The sequence below is a fragment of the Mytilus galloprovincialis genome, chromosome 10 (assembly GCF_965363235.1).
Source record: "Mytilus galloprovincialis chromosome 10, xbMytGall1.hap1.1, whole genome shotgun sequence".
NCBI classification, from domain to species: domain Eukaryota; kingdom Metazoa; phylum Mollusca; class Bivalvia; order Mytilida; family Mytilidae; genus Mytilus; species Mytilus galloprovincialis.
In genome coordinates, this window is record NC_134847.1 from 45,319,809 (window position 1) to 45,339,128 (window position 19,320).

A 19,320-nucleotide genomic window follows, 5' to 3' on the forward strand; every position below is an offset into this window, starting at 1 on the left:
ATTTGTTTTTATACTGATTTCTGTTTCTTTTTTCAATTTTATCTATTGTTTGCATTAAAAAAAAAATATAGAGGCATTTATGTATGAAACTAGATATTTCTTTTTGACTTCTTATTAAACATTTATTCCCTATTTTGTTATCTTGAAGTGTAAAGTAAGTGGTATATGTTTATAGACAGATTTTTTCTAGTCACATATTTTGTAGACTGAGTTGAAATTGTCTGTTGAAACTCTTGCTTTAAGAAAGCAATAAAACCCACATAAGTCATTATCAAAGATTTGAATCAAACTTTTTAAAAAAGAGAAGGAAGGATAATTCAGGATAAAAAATTGTTTGAATGTTCTTTGAGAAATTCTGTTTTTATTTCTTATGATACTTCTCAATTATAATGTAGATTTAAATCAATAAAGGGAGACATCAGTAGAAAAAAAGCTTCTAAATTTAAACTTTTAGCATATTTAAAAGCATATCAATGAATAATGATTTGTATGGGTAACTTATTTTGTCATGTGCATGTTGAAGTTTCAAGGGTAATTTCAACTAAGTGTAAATGATTTTGTTACTTATTTTTATGTCAAATCTTTTTTCTTCACACAAAAGCAAGTAAGTGAACCACAGAAAACAACTACATTGTATATCAGATATATAAATGGTTTTCCACTATATACTATATAAATTTTGTTGTTGTCAAGATGAAATGAATATATCATTTTGTGTTGTTGAAATCTCATATGCATGACTTTAAGACCTGTAACTCAAATGTCATTTTATAATAATAGTCATGAACCAGTTGAAATTATAAATTTTGTGATGTTGTGAATACATTTTGACTGTAATCTATGCATGTCACAATAAATTACAGTAAAATTTGGTTTTAAAATGTCAATTAAGAATTATAATTCAAATTTCTTTTTGAATGGAAGCAGCAGGTGTAACGTCTTTTTATATGATATAAATTATTCAAAATATTATATAGCATACTAAATGGACACATCAAATTATGATAAAGTTAACTTATTTGTATATATATGTAACGAAATATGTTACATGCACATGTATAAAAATTGCAGTTTTTATCCAACGCAATCATAGGTTTGAATATTGTTTTCAATTAAGACTATATATATATATATCTACATCAACATCAGGGATTTAATGATTAGCTGGTGTATCAATGGATCACATTTATAAATGGGTAAAATATTGTATTGTTCCACAGGATCAGTTTACAAATTTCAAAACTCAAATATTTTGAAGCATATTACCATATTTTGCTGTGTATAGTACACATTTATGTATAACACATGCCCTTTTTTATTTAAAACTTTTTTCACTAAACATTTCACCTATTTTCAATGATAACATAATTCCTTTTACATTGTACCAAATTACATTCAGTGATATTTAAAAAAAAAAATAATGTGTTAATTTACTTTTTGTCGAGCCTTCGACTTTAGTCGAAAAAGCGAGACTAAGCGATCCTACATTCCGTCGTCGTCGGCGTCGTCGTCGTCGGCGGCGTCCACAAATATTCACTCTGTGGTTAAAGTTTTTGAAATTTTAATAACTTTCTTAAACTATACTGAATTTCTACCAAACTTGGACAGAAGCTTGTTTATGATCATAAGAAAGTATCCAGAAGTAAATTTTGTAAAAATAAAATTCCATTTTTTCCGTCTTTTACTTATAAATGGACTTAGTTTTTCTGCGAGGAAACATTACATTCACTCTGTGGTTAAAGTTTTTAAAATTTTAATAACTTTCATAAACTATCCTTGATTTGTACCAAACTTAGACAGAAGTTTGTTTATGATCATAAGATAGTATCAAGAAGAAAATTTTGTAAAAATAAATTTCCACTTTTCCGTATTTTACTTATAAATGGACTTAGTTTTTTTGCCAGAAACAAAACATTCACTCTGTGGTTTAAGTTTTTAAAATTTTATAATGTTCTTAAACTATCCTGGATTTCTACCAAACTTAGACAAAAGCTTGTTTCTGATCATAAGATATTATTCAGAAGTAAATTTTGTAAAAAAAACTTCAATTTTTCCGTATTTTACTTATAAATGGACTTAGTTTTTCTTCCAGTTAACATTACATACAGTCTGCAGTTGAAGTTTATAAAACATTTATTAGATTCATGAACTATCCTGGATTTTTTACCAAACTTGGAAGCTTCTTTCAATCAAAAGACAGTATCGAGAGGGAAATTTTTATTGATGTTTTTCCTCATTTTTGTTGAGTCTGCGATTAACAGCAAAAGTAGGCGAGACACTGGGTTCCGTGGAACCCTTACGAATTTTTTTATTTGAAAATACATGGTTTAGTTAAAACAATATTTTATTCAAAAAAATTGAATTGGATTGGGCAACAAGCATAGCCTATGTAAGCCCTCTCCACGAAAATACATGGTACATGACACATGATTAGATCAAGCTAGTCAATTTTATTTAACTATTTGATACTCAATCTATTACAGATCTTACAATGTGAGCAACTTGCTTGAAGATTTGAAGTTCCTGTATCGTACAGCTGGACAGCAAGGAAACGGTATTACCTTTATCTTCACAGATCAGGAAATTAAAGATGAAGGCTTCTTAGAATACATGAACAACATTCTGTCCTCTGGTGAAGTAAGTATTTTTGGGGCCCTTTATAGCTAATTGCTGTTCGGGGTGACCCAAGGCTCTGTGTTGAAGGCCATACTTTGACCTATATTGGTTTACTTTTACAAATTTTTACTTGGATGGACAGTTGTCTCATTGGCACTCATACCACATCTTCTTATATCTAATAACACATTTTATTTATCTGCTAGCAATAGAGACTGACAGATATTTGATTTTTTGTGGATTTGCCAAAGTTTGCCCACAACCTTATAGAAAATGTGTCGTTAGTTGAACATTACCGTACCAACAAAATCCAGGGGAAAAGGTACCCAACGAACAATAAAGAATCTACAGTTCTTTGATTGGTTGCACCTTAGACAATTGACAAAGTTCTCACTCATTAAATATACCAATCTATAATGAACTAAAGGCTTTTCCTCAAAACAGTTAGATGCAGGTCCAAACACATAATTAATCTTATTTTTATTACTTCAGAAATCAAATACTAAAAGTTTTACCATATTATACAGTATATGATAGAACATATATGTGTAAAAGTATAAATGACACAATGTTTTATTTTTAGGTATCTGGTCTGTTTGCCAGAGATGAAATGGATGAAATCTTACAAGAACTGATTGCGTCAATGAAGAAAGATTTTCCACGTAAAGTTCCAACCAATGAAAATTTGTATGAATATTACCTGAATCGTTGCAGACAAAATCTTCACGTTGTTCTCTGCTTTTCTCCAGTAAGTATAGCATTGGTTACAAAGAATGTGTACTTAGAATGTTTATTAATGAGTATGATGATTAGTTTTCTGGTAGTTTAAATTAATAAAAAAAAGGAGGGAGGGAGGCAACTATTTTTGGAGAAAATTGAAAAAAAAAATAATATTATAATATTGGATCATTTCTATTTTTTTTTTTTCGAGTCAAGACATACATTTAAATTGAATGTTTTATTTCAATAGGTTGGTGAGAAATTCCGTAGCAGATCACTGAAGTTTCCTGGTCTGATTTCCGGTTGTACAATGAACTGGTTCCAGAGATGGCCTAAAGATGCTTTGATTGCTGTCTCCAACCATTTCTTGGCCACATTTGATATTGCATGTACTCCAGCTGTCAAACAGTCAGTTGTCAGTACCATGGGGGTCTTCCAGGTAAGAATAGCTACCATGGTTACAAGAGACTAAATTCTTATTTTATGAAATCTTACAGAATATTTTGATATCATATCAAAACAAACATATTTTTGGAATGCAAATTTTTTTATCTATTTTGTGTGGAAAAACATGAATGTTAATGAAAAATATTTTGGTACTCTGTACTTGAGTTACTATTTTATTTAATTCTAAAGAGAAACAAAGTTAGTGTTAAACACTTTCAATGTTTACAGTTTGCTGGTCAAGGCATGTGATTTTTGCAGATTCATAATTTCCTGTTTTGTTTGTATATATTTATAATACAATTTTATATTATTTCTTTTGAGTTTTGTTTGTACCATAAAAATAGTCCCCTTTTAAAGTAAGTTGCTTCCAAATAAGTGTTGCCACTATATTACTTACATTTTACAAAATGGTTCCTATAATTGCTGCTTTACAAAGGATGTAAGTTAGAATTTAAAGTATTTCTTGTCAGTTCATATGCTTTAAAAGTTGTGTGTAAAACTTTGTCAAAAGGTTACGAAAGAATGAAAATGGCTGGAATGTTGTTTCACATATTTGTTTTATTTTATTGTAAAATGAGAAATTTAAACTACAGTTCTCAGGATGCCCTCTCTTCATTGAAAATATGAGTAAAAGTTTGGAATTTATATGTTTAAGGCTCTATCAATCTCAGATGGTTTGCCCTGAAAATTTGAATTACTTTTTTGGGGAACTATTCTGTTATAAGAACACTACACACTTGATCAATTTGATGAGGAAAAAATCTTCCCATAAATAAAATCGGTCCATCAGAAAGAAAAAATCGACTCTAATGCAAAATGTCCTATAGAGTCTTAAAAAGAAGTACTATTTTTAAATTCATCTAACCTATTTAAATTACCTTTTGTGAAAAACTGTTAAAACATTTAATTTTGTTTTAATATAAGAAATAACACCAAGTCACATAAATGGATATTGCTCACTTCACATGGATTGTCCATCTTGCTAAATAATGTTGTTTAAACAGGCTGAGCTATATATTCCAGTCATAATTGTAGATCTAACACTTGAATGATTATTTTTACATGCACACTTATATATATATTAGAATTCCATTGGTACATGTACTGATTAATTTATAACTTACAAATTACAATTACATAGTCCTAAATATACAATTAAGGTGATTGTATAGTTTCTTTTGCAAAGATGGTAAAATTAAGGAATAATGTGTATGGCAATTAAAACAAACAGTTTGTATATGTCCTCAATAGGTTTAGAATTTTGTCCTTTAACTTATTAAGTGTTCCTGAATTTAGTAGTAGAAAAAATACTCGGTGAAATAAATATTATACAATGAAAGGTAACATGTATATATATATTCAATTTTGGTGGTAATTACGTTGTGTTGTTAAGGGAATATTAAGCTTCTCAATGATCAAAATAAGTGTTTGTCAAACTGCTATATAACCAGTGTAATTTTTCTGATAAAACGGTTGGTTCAAATGTTTCGAAATTTTTATATTTTTGTAAAAGGGTCAAAGTAAATACTTTGTCAAAATTTTAAGAAAATTAAATGAGCCAAATTAATTTTAGTCAAAGTGTTGGGTACCACCTTAAAAGAATGGTAAAATAAAAATGCCTACAGAAATTCATAAAGTCCTCACTTTGGGCCCAGACAGTTTTATTCTGGAATAGCCCTAAGGTAAATGCCATGAATAACTCAATAGTACATTATAATTGTAGGACATGGTAGCAGAGTACTGTATAGACTACTTCCAGAGGTACAGAAGACAGACATATGTCACTCCTAAATCATACCTGTCCTTCATTGCTGGATACAAAACTATTTATACAGAGAAGAAAGGAGAGATTGGAATCTTGGCTCAGAGAATGAATACTGGTTTGAAGAAATTAATAGAAGCAACTGAGTCTGTGAATGAACTCTCAAAAGAACTTGCTGTCAAAGAAAAAGAATTAGCTGTTGCATCAAAGAAAGCTGATGCTGTACTTAAAGAAGTAACAGAGAAAGCAACAGCTGCTGAGAAAGTCAAATCGCAAGTACAAGTTGTCAAAGACAAAGCTCAGGCAATTGTAGATGCCATTTCTGAGGACAAAGCCAAAGCAGAGGTGAAACTAGAAGCTGCTAGACCTGCCTTGGCAAGAGCAGAGGCTGCTTTACAGACAATTAAACCAGCTCACATATCTACAGGTAAATATTTAGAAAATTAGGATATAAAAACAGAAAGTTTAAAAATGAAAAACATTCTTGTCAAATCAGTAATTTTATTTGAAGCTGGCATGTGACTTAACAAAAGCATAAGCTCTCTTGGTCTTTTTTTACCAACAAATATATACATATATGGACGACATACTTTAAAGCATAAAGGACATACAAAATGGAAATTAGTCATTTCTTTTGTATAAAGATAATTGATGGAGAATTTCTATTTTATAATTTCAGTGAGAAAATTAGCCAAGCCGCCACATTTGATTATGAGAATTATGGACTGTGTGTTGATTCTTTTCCAACGTAGAATAGGACTTGTTGAACAAGATCCTGAGAGACCTTGTGTGAAACCTTCCTGGGGTGATTCACTCAAATTGATGGGTGGTAGTGGTTTCCTCAATGGTTTACTTCACTTCCCTAAGGTAAGATAATCAGGATATTCAAAATTAGTAACTAAAGAATGCTTATAAATCCACAGAATTCACTATTACTGTAAAAGAAATTTGATATTTGCGATAGAAAAAGAGCAACTATATAGTTATTTGTAACAAACAGCTGATAAAATGAGCCAAAGGGGAGACAATGATACTGTGGTTCTTGTCCTGAATATGCATGAAATATTTGCCACTGGACGTTAAGCAACCAACAATCAATCAATCATTCATTGGATACCAATTTTCGTGGATTTCATGGGTACATGTGACCCACGAAATTAAATGTTCAATGAATGACAAATTTTCTATAGCTTTGTATGAAGATTTATGCGAAACCACGAAATTAAATATCCACTAACATGCAAGTTTCCCTTTATCCACGAAAATTGGGACCCACAAAATTAAATATCCACTAACATGTAAGTTTTCCTTTATCCACGAAAATTGGGACCCACAAAGTTAAATATCCACTAACATGTAAGTTTTCCTTTATCCACGAAAATTGGGACCCACGAAATTAAATATCCACTAACATGTAAGTTTTCCTTAATCCACGAAAATTGGGACCCACGAAATTAAATATCCACTTACATGTAAGTTTTCCTTAATCCACGAAAATTGGGACCCACGAAATTAAATGAATCCACAGTATAAGTTATAGAAGAAACAGTTATAGTAATTTATATTAGACAGTTTATAAAAATAAGTGAAAGAGAAGAAATTAATAGATTTTATAGAAGGTTGATGTTTTTAAGTTTTAAGTCATCTTTTTACTTTCCTAGGATTCAATCAATGAAGAAACAGTAGAACTGTTAGCACCATACCTAGATATGGAGGATTACAACATGGAATCTGCACAGAAAGTATGTGGAGATGTGGCTGGTCTGGCTGGATGGACTGAAGCTATGTCCTTCTTCTTTAGCATCAACAAGGAAGTCTTACCACTCAAAGCCAATCTGGTCGTACAGGAGGCTAAACTTGGGGCAGCCATGAGTGATTTGAATAAAGCTCAAGCTCAGTTAGATGAGAAGGAAAAAGAATTGGCAGAAGTAATGGCTATGTATGATGCTGCTATGAAAGAGAAACAGGTACTTTAGTCAATTATCTATGATAAATCTCTACCCCGTTATGGTATAATGTAAAATCAGAAATTATCCCACCATAGTTTCTAATTAAAATAAGAAGCAATATATAGTAAGGATGGGGGGGACAAGTAATGTGGATTAATCAGGTTATTTAGTCAGATATCTAGTAATGTAAAATAAATCTTTACTCCATTATGATATAATGCAAAGTCAGAAATTATTGAGAAGTTTTTTTTTACACCTATTTAGCAATAGACTCATTTCATACTACCAACTTTAAGACTCCAAAGTATATAAATTTTCAACAGGTTAATTAATCGTTGGTAGGACATTCTTGCACTTGGTCAAAGTTAGAGCAGCTAAAAGAAGTAAAAGCAAACTTGTATTCAGAGCAATTTGGGGGGAAAAACTTCAAGAATTAAAATGGTTTATAATAACAAAAACACTATTAATAGCTATGAACCATGATTAACCCAGTATAACAATATAGCTGGATTTTATTTTTTTTTTAAAGAAAACCAAAATCATGACTTGCCTTCAAAAAATTATATGATTTTCTTCTTGTAGACATTAGTTGATGATGCTGAAGCTTGCAGAAGAAAGATGATAAATGCCACAGCTCTTATTGAGGGTCTATCAGGAGAAAGAATAAGATGGACTGAAGCCAGTAAAGGATTTGAAGCCCAGATTCATAGGCTTGTGGGTGACGTATTGTTGTGTACTGGTTTCCTGTCTTACACTGGTCCATTCAATCAAGAATTCAGAAACCTTGTACTCAAGGGATGGAAGAAAGAAATGATAACTAACAAGATTCCCTTCAGTGATGTAAGTTATATTTTGTTTATTTTTGTCTCCATTTGATAGAGTCAATGAGCGAGACTTCGATATACTGTTTTCAATGGAAAATAAGAAGATGTTGTATAAATGCCACTTAGACAACTTTTATTCAGAGACCAAATGACTTACAAATTCACAGCTATTGATCACAAATGAAAACATTTCAAACAAGAAAATGGCCTGATTTATATGCAAAACAAAAAACAAAAATGATAGACAGCATTAAAAGACATCCACTGAATTATCAGCTCCTGACTTAATTTATTCACAACTGGACCATTTAGAGCTTCCTATATTGTATTTCCCTTGTCTATTGTTTTTTGTCATTTTGTAAAAATTTGAATACACACATGATTCTTGATCGATAAAAAGTCATATTTTAAAAAGGTAATGTGAATTTTTTTATTACAGGATGTGAATGTGGTGACCATGTTGGTTGACAATACAACAGTGAGTGAATGGAACTTGGAAGGTTTGCCAAATGACGAGCTCTCAATCCAAAACGGTCTTATTGTCACAAAGGCAGCTCGTTTCCCGTTACTTATTGATCCTCAAGGTCAGGGTAAATTCTGGATCAAGAGCAGAGAAAAGAGTAATGAATTACAGTTGACCTCTCTCAATCATAAGTACTTTAGAAGCCATCTAGAGGACGCACTGTCTTTAGGACGGCCATTGTTGATAGAAGATGTCGGAGAAGACTTAGATCCAGCACTTGATAATGTACTAGAGAAGAACTTCATTAAATCAGGTTCTACATTCAAGGTATATATTCTATCAGGCCATTTCAAATGAATTTACACACTCTTACCCCTTCAAATGATTTATTTCATTCTGTTTGTTTCGGGGGAAGAAGAATACTTTTTTTCAATGTATTGAAATTGTCCGGAAAATAACAGAGGTCAAATTTAAAAACAAATATAAGATGTTTTTCCTTATTTTGAATAAAAAATGAATAATCAGAATCTTAGAATTATACTCATGAAATTTTTAATATTTTTTTTTTCAAAAATTAGTTTATAAAAAGAATTTCCTAACAATGGATTTAATGTATAATTTTCTTAATAACGTTTCTTACTGTATTTGAATAGGTGAAAGTAGGTGACAAAGAAGTAGACGTGATGAAAGGATTCCGTCTGTACATCACAACCAAACTGGCCAATCCAACATACACACCAGAAATATCGGCCAGAACATCAATTGTTGACTTTACTGTTACCATGAAAGGTTTAGAAGATCAGTTGTTGGGTATTGTCATCTTGACAGAAAAACAGGTATAGAAAAAGTTTTTGGAATCAGAATTGCTCAGTGAAAAATAAATGGCATAAGATAATTTTCTTAGATTTGTACTGACACAGCTTGCTATTTTTTTTATTTTTTTATTATCAAATTCTATTTTTTAAGCAGCTCTTTAAAAAAAAATAATAGAATTTACAATGAAAAAAAAAAAATAATAGAATTTACAATGAAAATGAGGCTAACACTAGAGTATGTTAATAATAATTTAACATTTTTAGCCATAAAATATGTTCTGTGACGTTACCTTATCCTTGAAAGAATCTGTTGATGAATAACACTGTCATTTTTGTATTTCTATAGGAACTTGAACAAGAGAGGACAACCCTGATGGAAGAAGTCACAGGAAACAAGAGGAAGATGAAAGATCTGGAAGATAACCTATTGTACAGATTGACCTCTACTGAGGGGTCATTGGTAGAAGATGAATCTCTGATTGAGGTACTCAGAATTACCAAGACAACAGCTGAAGAAGTCAGTGAAAAACTCAAAATTGCCGCCGAAACTGAGATCAAAATCAATTCTGCTCGAGAGGAGTTCCGTCCAGGTTTGTTTTTCTAGATTATTTTTTTTTTTAAATGAAGTTATGATTTATATGGATTTAAATTACAAAAAATGTTTGGCTGACTTGTAAGAATTTAATATCTGAATATTCAAATGTGTAAGATAGAAAAGACCAAAGTATGATTGAAAAAATTTATATGTTCGACTTGCAAAAAAGAAAATATCAAAAGATTAGATCAGAGCTGTATCCTGGATTCATGTGTAATATCCACATAATTTTGTTGTTAATTTCAGTGGCATCAATATTGTAGTTATGTGTTATATATGCGTAAAATTTTATTTTGATGGCATCCAAGATTTATGTGATATATTATCATGATATTTTTTTGTTTATTTCAGTGGCATCCCGTGGCAGTATCTTATATTTTGTGATAGTTGAGATGAGTATGGTCAATGTGATGTACCAGACAGCACTGAAACAGTTCTTGGAAATATTTGATGTCTCTATGGCCAAGTCACAGAAGTCACCAATAACAACAAAGAGAATTAATAACATTATTGAATATCTTACTTTTGCTGTGTTTAGTTATTCTGTCAGAGGGTTCTATGAGAACGATAAATTCTTGTTTACAACACTTATGACCTGTAAAATTGAAATGGCTGCAGGAAGAATTCGTGGAGAAGAGTTCCAAACATTCATTAAGGGTAAATACCAAACATGATTCTTCTTTTTATAACTGCAGTAATGAAGGTTATCAAATTCAAGCAAGTGATTATGAAAATACATGTTCAAATTTATTACGTAACATTTGGTTAGTTCACCTTAATATGTATTATGCCTGCAATTATGACGTCTCAAACCTTTTCATTGCTACTTTAATTAGATTATACAGGACTGTTTTTTCTAGAAGTACATAATTTATTATACTTACACTCCAATGATGGTGTTGATATCAATAATTGAAAAATTGTGATATGTCTTACGTTTTCTGTAATAATTCTATTGACAAGTGTTACACCAAAATATTTTGTTATCAATAGGTGGCGCTGCTTTAGACTTAAATGCTGTAGAACCCAAACCAAGGAAATGGATTACTGACATGACATGGCTCAACTTGGTAGAGCTTAGTAAATTACCACAGTTTTCACAGATTTTATCGCAAGTTGCCAGGAATGATAAGGTAAAATACCATAGTTTTCACAGATTCTATCACAATTTGCTAGGAATGAAACAGAAAATTATACATATTATACCACAAGTACAGGCCTAGAAACGATAATATTAATTTGCTTGTTTTCCCTTTTGAATATTTGTGAATGACCCTTGATTGATGAACTTAAGTCCAGATTACAATTTTTTTACTGAGATATTGTGGCATGATTCTATATATTGTAGTTTTAGACAATAAGACAAGTTCATCCATTCACAGTAAGGCACCATAGAATGACCAGGTCAATTAACTTTTTTCAAAAGTAGATAGGATTGATAGGTAAAATTTAAAAGCGCACTATACACAGCTAAATACGGTAATTACAAATTTTGTCAATGGTAATGCATATTTTGTACATTTAACTTTATGGAATGACTTTGCAGGCATGGAAAGCATGGTTCGATGAAGATGCACCAGAGGAAGCCACCTTACCCGATGGTTACAGTACCACTCTGGATACTTGGCGTAAACTATTACTCCTTAGAAGTTGGTGTCCTGATCGTACCATACCTATGGCAAAGAAATATGTGTCTGAAGCTATGGGATTAAGGGTAGGTAACTCACCAATAAAATATAATGAACTGTTTACTGAAAATCTTTAATATGTGACTATGAAGCACATGTCCTCTTAAATTTATTGCAAATTCATGGACAATTAAAAACAATTTTCTAAATATGATTGTTTATATACTTTCCATTCATCAAAAATTTCATTTATGTTAAATTTAATCAATAACACCAAAAGCACTTTGTTTTGTCCAGCTATTCCTTTTCTAGAGAGTAAATCATTAGATATGTGTTAAATACCTTGTGATTAAAAGTATATTTAGATAGATATGTATTTTCTGATAGCATATGAATATGCAATTTTATAAATGGCTAGGACATTCTTAAAAGCAGTAATATACAATTTACCAAAGTTTAACTATGAAAAATTTTACGTAATAATGATTTGACATGATTTCTTTAGAAAAAAATTACATTTTTGGGTTTTTATTTTCTTGTTTACAGTTTGCTGAAGGAGTAATCCTGAATATGGATGAAATGTGGGAAGAATCACGTACCAATGTACCTTTAACCTGCTTCTTGTCCATGGGATCTGATCCAACAGAAAACATCATGTTGTTAGCCAAGAGGAAGAACTTCCAATGTGGCGCCATCTCTATGGGTCAAGGACAGGATGTCCACGCCAGAAGATTGTTGAGTTTATCTATGCAGGAAGGTAGATGGGTATTGCTACAGAACTGTCATTTGGGTCTGGATTTTATGGATGAATTACTTGACTTGGTAAGAATTTTTCTCAACATAACTTTATTTGATTATTATGGGTTAAAGGAGATGCATGGTACGGAAAGATGAGATAGAAACCCACTAACACAAACCAACAAATATGACACAGTTAAACAATAACACAAACCAACAAATATGACACAGTTAACCAATAACAAAAGCCAACAAATATGACACAGTTAAACAATAACACAAACCAACAAATATGACACAGTTAACTAATAACACAAACCAACAAATATGACACAGTTAACTAATAACACAAACCAACAAATATGACACAGTTAACTACAGTTAAACAATAACACAAACCAACAAATATGACACAGTTAACTAATAACACAAACCAACAAATATGACACAGTTAAACAATAACACAAACTAACAAATATGACACAGTTAACCACTAACACAAACCAACAAATATGACACAGTTAACTACAGTTAAACAATAACACAAACCAACAAATATGACACAGTTAACTAATAACACAAACCAACAAATATGACACAGTTAAACAATAACACAAACCAACAAATATGACACAGTTAACCACTAACACAAACCAACAAATATGACACAGTTAACTACAGTTAAACAATAACAAAAACCAACAAATATGACACAGTTAAACACTAACAAATATGACACAGTTAACCAATAATAAAAACCAACAAATATGACACAGTTAACCAATAATAAAAACCAACAAATATGACACAGTTAACCAATAACACAAACCAACAAATATGACACAGTTAACTACAGTTAAACAATAACACAAACCAACAAATATGACACAGTTAACTAATAACACAAACCAACAAATATGACACAGTTAACCAATAACACAAACCAACAAATATGACACAGTTAACCAATAACACAAACCAACAAATATGACACAGTTAACTACAGTTAAACAATAACACAAACCAACAAATATGACACAGTTAACTAATAACACAAACCAACAAATATGACACAGTTAAACAATAACACAAACCAACAAATATGACACAGTTAACTACAGTTAAACAATAACACAAACCAACAAATATGACACAGTTAACTAATAACACAAACCAACAAATATGACACAGTTAAACAATAACACAAACCAACAAATATGACACAGTTAACTACAGTTAAACAATAACACAAACCAACAAATATGACACAGTTAACTAATAACACAAACCAACAAATATGACACAGTTAAACAATAACACAAACCAACAAATATGACACAGTTAACTACAGTTAAACAATAACAAAAACCAACAAATATGACACAGTTAAACACTAACAAATATGACACAGTTAACCAATAATAAAAACCAACAAATATGACACAGTTAACCAATAACACAAACCAACAAATATGACACAGTTAACCAATAACACAAACCAACAAATATGACACAGTTAACTACAGTTAAACAATAACACAAACCAACAAATATGACACAGTTAACTAATAACACAAACCAACAAATATGACACAGTTAAACAATAACACAAACCAACAAATATGACACAGTTAACTACAAATAACAATAACAAAAACCAACAAATATGACACAGTTAAACACTAACAAATATGACACAGTTAACCAATAATAAAAACCAACAAATATGACACAGTTAACCAATAACACAAACCAACAAATATGACACAGTTAACCAATAACACAAACCAACAAATATGACACAGTTAACTACAGTTAAACAATAACACAAACCAACAAATATGACACAGTTAACTAATAACACAAACCAACAAATATGACACAGTTAACTACAGTTAAACAATAACACAAACCAACAAATATGACACACTTAAACAACACAAACCAACAAAGATTTAAATTTTTATATTTTTTTCTTTTTATTTGTGAAATTTATAATCTATGAAATTTTATTTGCTGCAATCTTATTGTTGCACCCTTTTTGCATATGTGCTGCAAAATTACAAAATTTTAATTGAATTCTTCAAAAAAAAGATAGAGATCAAACTTGTTTGTTTTTTATTCCTACAGGTATTGACATCAGAGAATGTGAACGAGGGATTCCGACTCTGGTTGACATTAGAGCCTCATCCTAAGTTCCCAATCAACATGTTGCAGACATCTATCAAGTTTACCAATGAACCTCCACAAGGTGTCAAAGCTGGTCTAAAGAGGACATATGCCATGTTTTCACAGGTAAAATCTATGGAAATGGATCAAGGATGTGTTTTATTGTATTTGTGAGACAAATTTAGATGAAAACCTCTGTATAATGTTTTTTTTTTTAATTCAACATGGTAAATTTGCTTTAACATTTTGAGCATTACATTTTAAATATTATATTCTAAACATTAAACAAGTAAAATTCAATCAAAGTTTGATTATGTTTGCTACGTTGAAACAGGTTGGATTAAAAGATGTATTTTTGTTTGATGTTGTTTGATAGTGCTTGACAATATTTGATGGTTTTTTTTCTGATGAGGGGCAAAAGATACCATAGATCAAAAATAAGCTGACAAAGCCATGGCTAACAAAGAAAAATACAAACAGACAAATTAATAATAGTTCACAAGACACAACATAAAAAACTAAAGACTAAGCAACACAAACTCCACCAAAAAACAAACTGTATGCCAAAACTTATGTAAAAACATGTAAGGAAATATCTGTTGCAGTAGAATTTTAAGCTTTAACATTCTTGACTCTCTCATTCAAATTGTATTTATTTTTCTCTTTCCCAGGAACAATTAGATTATTCTAACTTCCCACAATGGAAGCCAACCTTGTATGGTGTTGCCTTCCTCCATACAACAGTCCAAGAAAGACGTAAGTTTGGACCTATCGGTTGGAATATACCATATGAGTTCAATCAGGGAGATCAAAATGCAACTGTTCAGTTTGTACAAAACCACCTGGATGATATGGACCCCAAAAAGGTTTGTCCAATTTACATTTTTTTAATAATTTAAAATGGTCAGGAGTTTTTGTTACCAAATTAAGATTTAATTTGTTTTGAAAGTTATAATCTGACATATTAGTTTTGTATCTTTTAGACTCTGTCTTTCAGTTTGGTATCTTTTAAAATCTTATTTTTAAGTTCAATATCTTAATGATCAGACTTTTAACAACAGAAATGGCATGTTATTTCTTATTTCTCAAACACCTATTCATTTTTATTATTATTATTCTTTCTCAAACTTATATTTTGTTAAATTTTAGTTGATATACTTGTTTTGAGATTGATATAATCTGAATTAGATTGTCTATTTTATTTATTATTTATTCCTTTTTCCAAAGACTACTCAAGAGTATACTGGGTATTTTAGACCAAGGGTAAAGTTACATGATGTCAATGAATAAATCACATTTAAATGACTATTCAACTGTTGTTTCATTAAATCAAATATGTTTCACTTTAATTGTTACTATCTTTAAGTTTCAATATGTTGTACTATAAATAAAATATTTCACAGTATATTAAAATGAAATGATAAAATTAAGTCATTTCCAAATGTTCACCAGTTTCTGTGGGTACTCAATTTTATTGTTGTGACAAATTCTACATTCAAGCTTATTATATATGAAATTTTCATTTTGTTGTAAACTTATAAACTCATGGTTCAATGTTACCAACAAAATCCATGAAAAATCACAAATAATAATGAATTTACAGTATATCTAAATAAATATTTCTGAATTCACATGGTTTCAAACTAGGATTTAGATGGTTAAAAATAAAGGTTACCACCTCTTACTGAAGGGGGTATATATTTAATGGTATCAAAGTCCTATTGTAAGGTTGATTTTATATGATTAAGATGGTAGTCAATTTGCAAACCAGAAATTTATTTATGTTGCATTATTATTTTGTAAATTGTCATAAACATATGAATCAGCCGTATACCTCAATTGTTATAAAACACAGCTTACATGTACATGTTGTATGTTGCTATATATATATATATGTATATATACAAAAATTCTATATGGTTATCAGGTCAAATATGTTTGTGTTTGGAGTAATATTTTATTATTTTCAGAAAATTATATGAAACTCTAAGATCTTACTGTAACGTATAACAAAACAAATTAAATTACAACTTTTTTTCTTCAGAAATCCTAAAAGTTCTAATAATTCATAAAATTTGTTTGTAGGGTGTGTCTTGGCAGACAATTAGGTACATGATTGGTGAAGTACAATATGGAGGGCGTGTCACAGATGACTATGATAAACGTCTGCTCAACACATACTGTAAAGTCTGGTTTGGAGAAAACATGTTTGCAGATTCATTCCAGTTTTACACAGGTAAAGTGATAGTATTTTTATAAATATTGGATACTGATTTTACTGTTTTAAATAGGTTTTTGACCGAAATCAGAATATTAGTTTGGGGTTGAACAGAAGAATGGCGGAAGGTTCAAAGTGATTTCTTGCTATATTTTATGAACTGTTCAACAAATGAATTTCAATTTTGATATGGAGGTTAGGCTAATATTGACAATTTTCACTGCTTTTCTTCAAGAGTTATGGACCTTGCATGATAGGAAAATGAAACTTATTGTTATTTCAATGCAATTTTTGATTGGGAAATGTCACTTTATGTAATTTCCTTTACCTTCACAATACAAAATAAATGCTGTCAGTATTACAGCTGATTTCTTGTTTACCCTTGAAAATATATAATAAGTTACACCCTATATTATTTGTTGAGATAATCAGTTACAGTTGCATATTATGTTGAATTCTACATTTGCACTTTATGTAAATACCTTTAAAAGTTAAAATGTAGTAATAAACTTTCAGTTTGTTTTGCGGAGTAAGGTTCATATATAAGCTAAAGACAGATCTATGAGTGGTTCTAATTTTATTTTAGGAGCAAATGATTTCTAATTCATTTTTCATTTGATTTTAAGGTTACAAAATACCAAAGTGTAAGACCATTGAAGAATACAGAACCAGTATTGAAGCGTTGCCTCTACAGGATACACCAGAGTGTTTTGGTCTTCATTCAAATGCTGATATAACGTAAGTTATAATTCCGTGTGACCAGAGGCAGATTTAGAGCGTTTTCTGGGGAAAATTTGATTGATTATATAGGGAATCACTAAAGCATGACTGGAACGGGCCTTAGGCAGTCATAGGGCTCCCACTTATGAAATCCGCCACTGGTGACATATTATATTTCAAGTCATCATTTAAAAGTGTTTTCTTACTAAATTTATTCAAGACTGAAAGTTTAAAAGAAAACATGTAAGTCATAATGATGACATAATTCATTCTTTTTATTGAAGGCCTTTTTAATTGTTTAATATGTCATTTAAAAATGCTTATACTTTATTTTAAATATGAAATCTTTCTTGTTGAGTTAGTGTCGCAAAAGTATTCAATAAGTTAACCTCACAGGGACAAATATTTTTCACACATTTAGAATTTTAATTTTGACAAAAGAATTGACCCCAACATTTACTCTCTTGGTGGCTATCTTGTGAACAAAATCTTAATACAAATTGTTGGCCAGCAATTTATAAAAATTCGTTCAAACACTTATATTATTCTTAATATTTTAACATCATTTTGAATTGAACATTGTAGTTACCAGACGAACACTGCAAATGAAATGTTGGTTACAATTGTAAACATTCAACCTAAGGATTCTGGCGGCGGAGGTGGTGAGACCAGAGAAATGATAGTATACAGGCTAGCTGATGATATGTTGGATAAACTACCAGAGGATTATATACCATATGAGGTAAAATATAAACTATATCTCTTGTCAATTCACCTTTTTAGTATCTAAAGAACTATGGGAAATCTCATTATGACAACAAAAATGCAAAGCAAAATTATCATTGAAGCCGTGATTTTACGGCCCGCACAAGACTGGATAAGTTTCAAGGCAGTAATATTACAGACCCCCAATGACAAGGGTTAAGAACAAAAAGGCTTCATATGAAGACTGCTTGGCTGTGATAAGCGCTAATACGATGAGTCAATACTACTTCCTGTTTATTTATACACAGATTTACCTGTTATAACCATGCACATGCATGCCTTCTTGTTGCTTTAGATGTTTTAAATGTAAAGACAGAGAACATGTAGTAAGTAAGATAAGCTAGTTTTATAGATATTGTAACTTAAAAATGTATTTTGTAGGTGAAAGACAGACTAAGAAAGATGGGAATTCTTCAGCCTATGAACATCTTCCTCCGCCAGGAGATAGACAGAATGCAGAAGGTCATATCTCTTGTTCGTACTACACTCAAAGACCTTAAACTTGCCATTGATGGAACAATAATCATGAGTGAGGACCTTCGTGATGCTTTAGACAATATGTTTGATGCTCGTGTCCCATCTAAATGGAAGAAGATTTCCTGGGAGTCTGCAACACTTGGTTTCTGGTTCACTGATTTATTGGATAGAAATCAACAATTCCACACCTGGGTGTTTGAAGGAAGACCTCACTCTTTCTGGATGACTGGATTCTTCAATCCACAGGTATTGTAACTTTTACCAGATTTATTAAATCAGAATAAGGGGGGGGGGGGGGGGGGTAGGAGGGGTCATGATCCTGAAAACCTGAGGTTCTGAATTTAAATAAATTTAAATCCCAATATTTGAAAAAAGAATTTCCAGATTGCGAAAGGGACAATCCCAAAATATTGA

The 19,320-nt window shown here is 30.8% G+C and overlaps 1 protein-coding gene across 2 annotated transcripts in view; it reads left to right on the forward strand.

Moving 5' to 3' along the window:
• LOC143047634 (dynein axonemal heavy chain 5-like) overlaps nt 1-19,320 on the forward strand; it is a 79,697-nt gene that overhangs the window by 57,972 nt on the left and 2,405 nt on the right. For both annotated transcript variants that reach the window (XM_076220799.1, XM_076220800.1), the window contains 20 exons: nt 2,484-2,637; nt 3,200-3,364; nt 3,587-3,775; nt 5,507-5,972; nt 6,225-6,412; nt 7,207-7,512; nt 8,077-8,334; nt 8,758-9,108; nt 9,435-9,617; nt 9,943-10,186; nt 10,543-10,848; nt 11,185-11,324; nt 11,738-11,905; nt 12,366-12,641; nt 14,688-14,852; nt 15,398-15,592; nt 16,812-16,962; nt 17,571-17,682; nt 18,250-18,406; nt 18,811-19,152. In XM_076220799.1, coding sequence (XP_076076914.1) covers nt 2,484-2,637; nt 3,200-3,364; nt 3,587-3,775; nt 5,507-5,972; nt 6,225-6,412; nt 7,207-7,512; nt 8,077-8,334; nt 8,758-9,108; nt 9,435-9,617; nt 9,943-10,186; nt 10,543-10,848; nt 11,185-11,324; nt 11,738-11,905; nt 12,366-12,641; nt 14,688-14,852; nt 15,398-15,592; nt 16,812-16,962; nt 17,571-17,682; nt 18,250-18,406; nt 18,811-19,152 — 4,516 coding nt within the window. The remainder of the gene's footprint in view (nt 1-2,483; nt 2,638-3,199; nt 3,365-3,586; nt 3,776-5,506; nt 5,973-6,224; nt 6,413-7,206; nt 7,513-8,076; nt 8,335-8,757; nt 9,109-9,434; nt 9,618-9,942; nt 10,187-10,542; nt 10,849-11,184; nt 11,325-11,737; nt 11,906-12,365; nt 12,642-14,687; nt 14,853-15,397; nt 15,593-16,811; nt 16,963-17,570; nt 17,683-18,249; nt 18,407-18,810; nt 19,153-19,320) is intronic.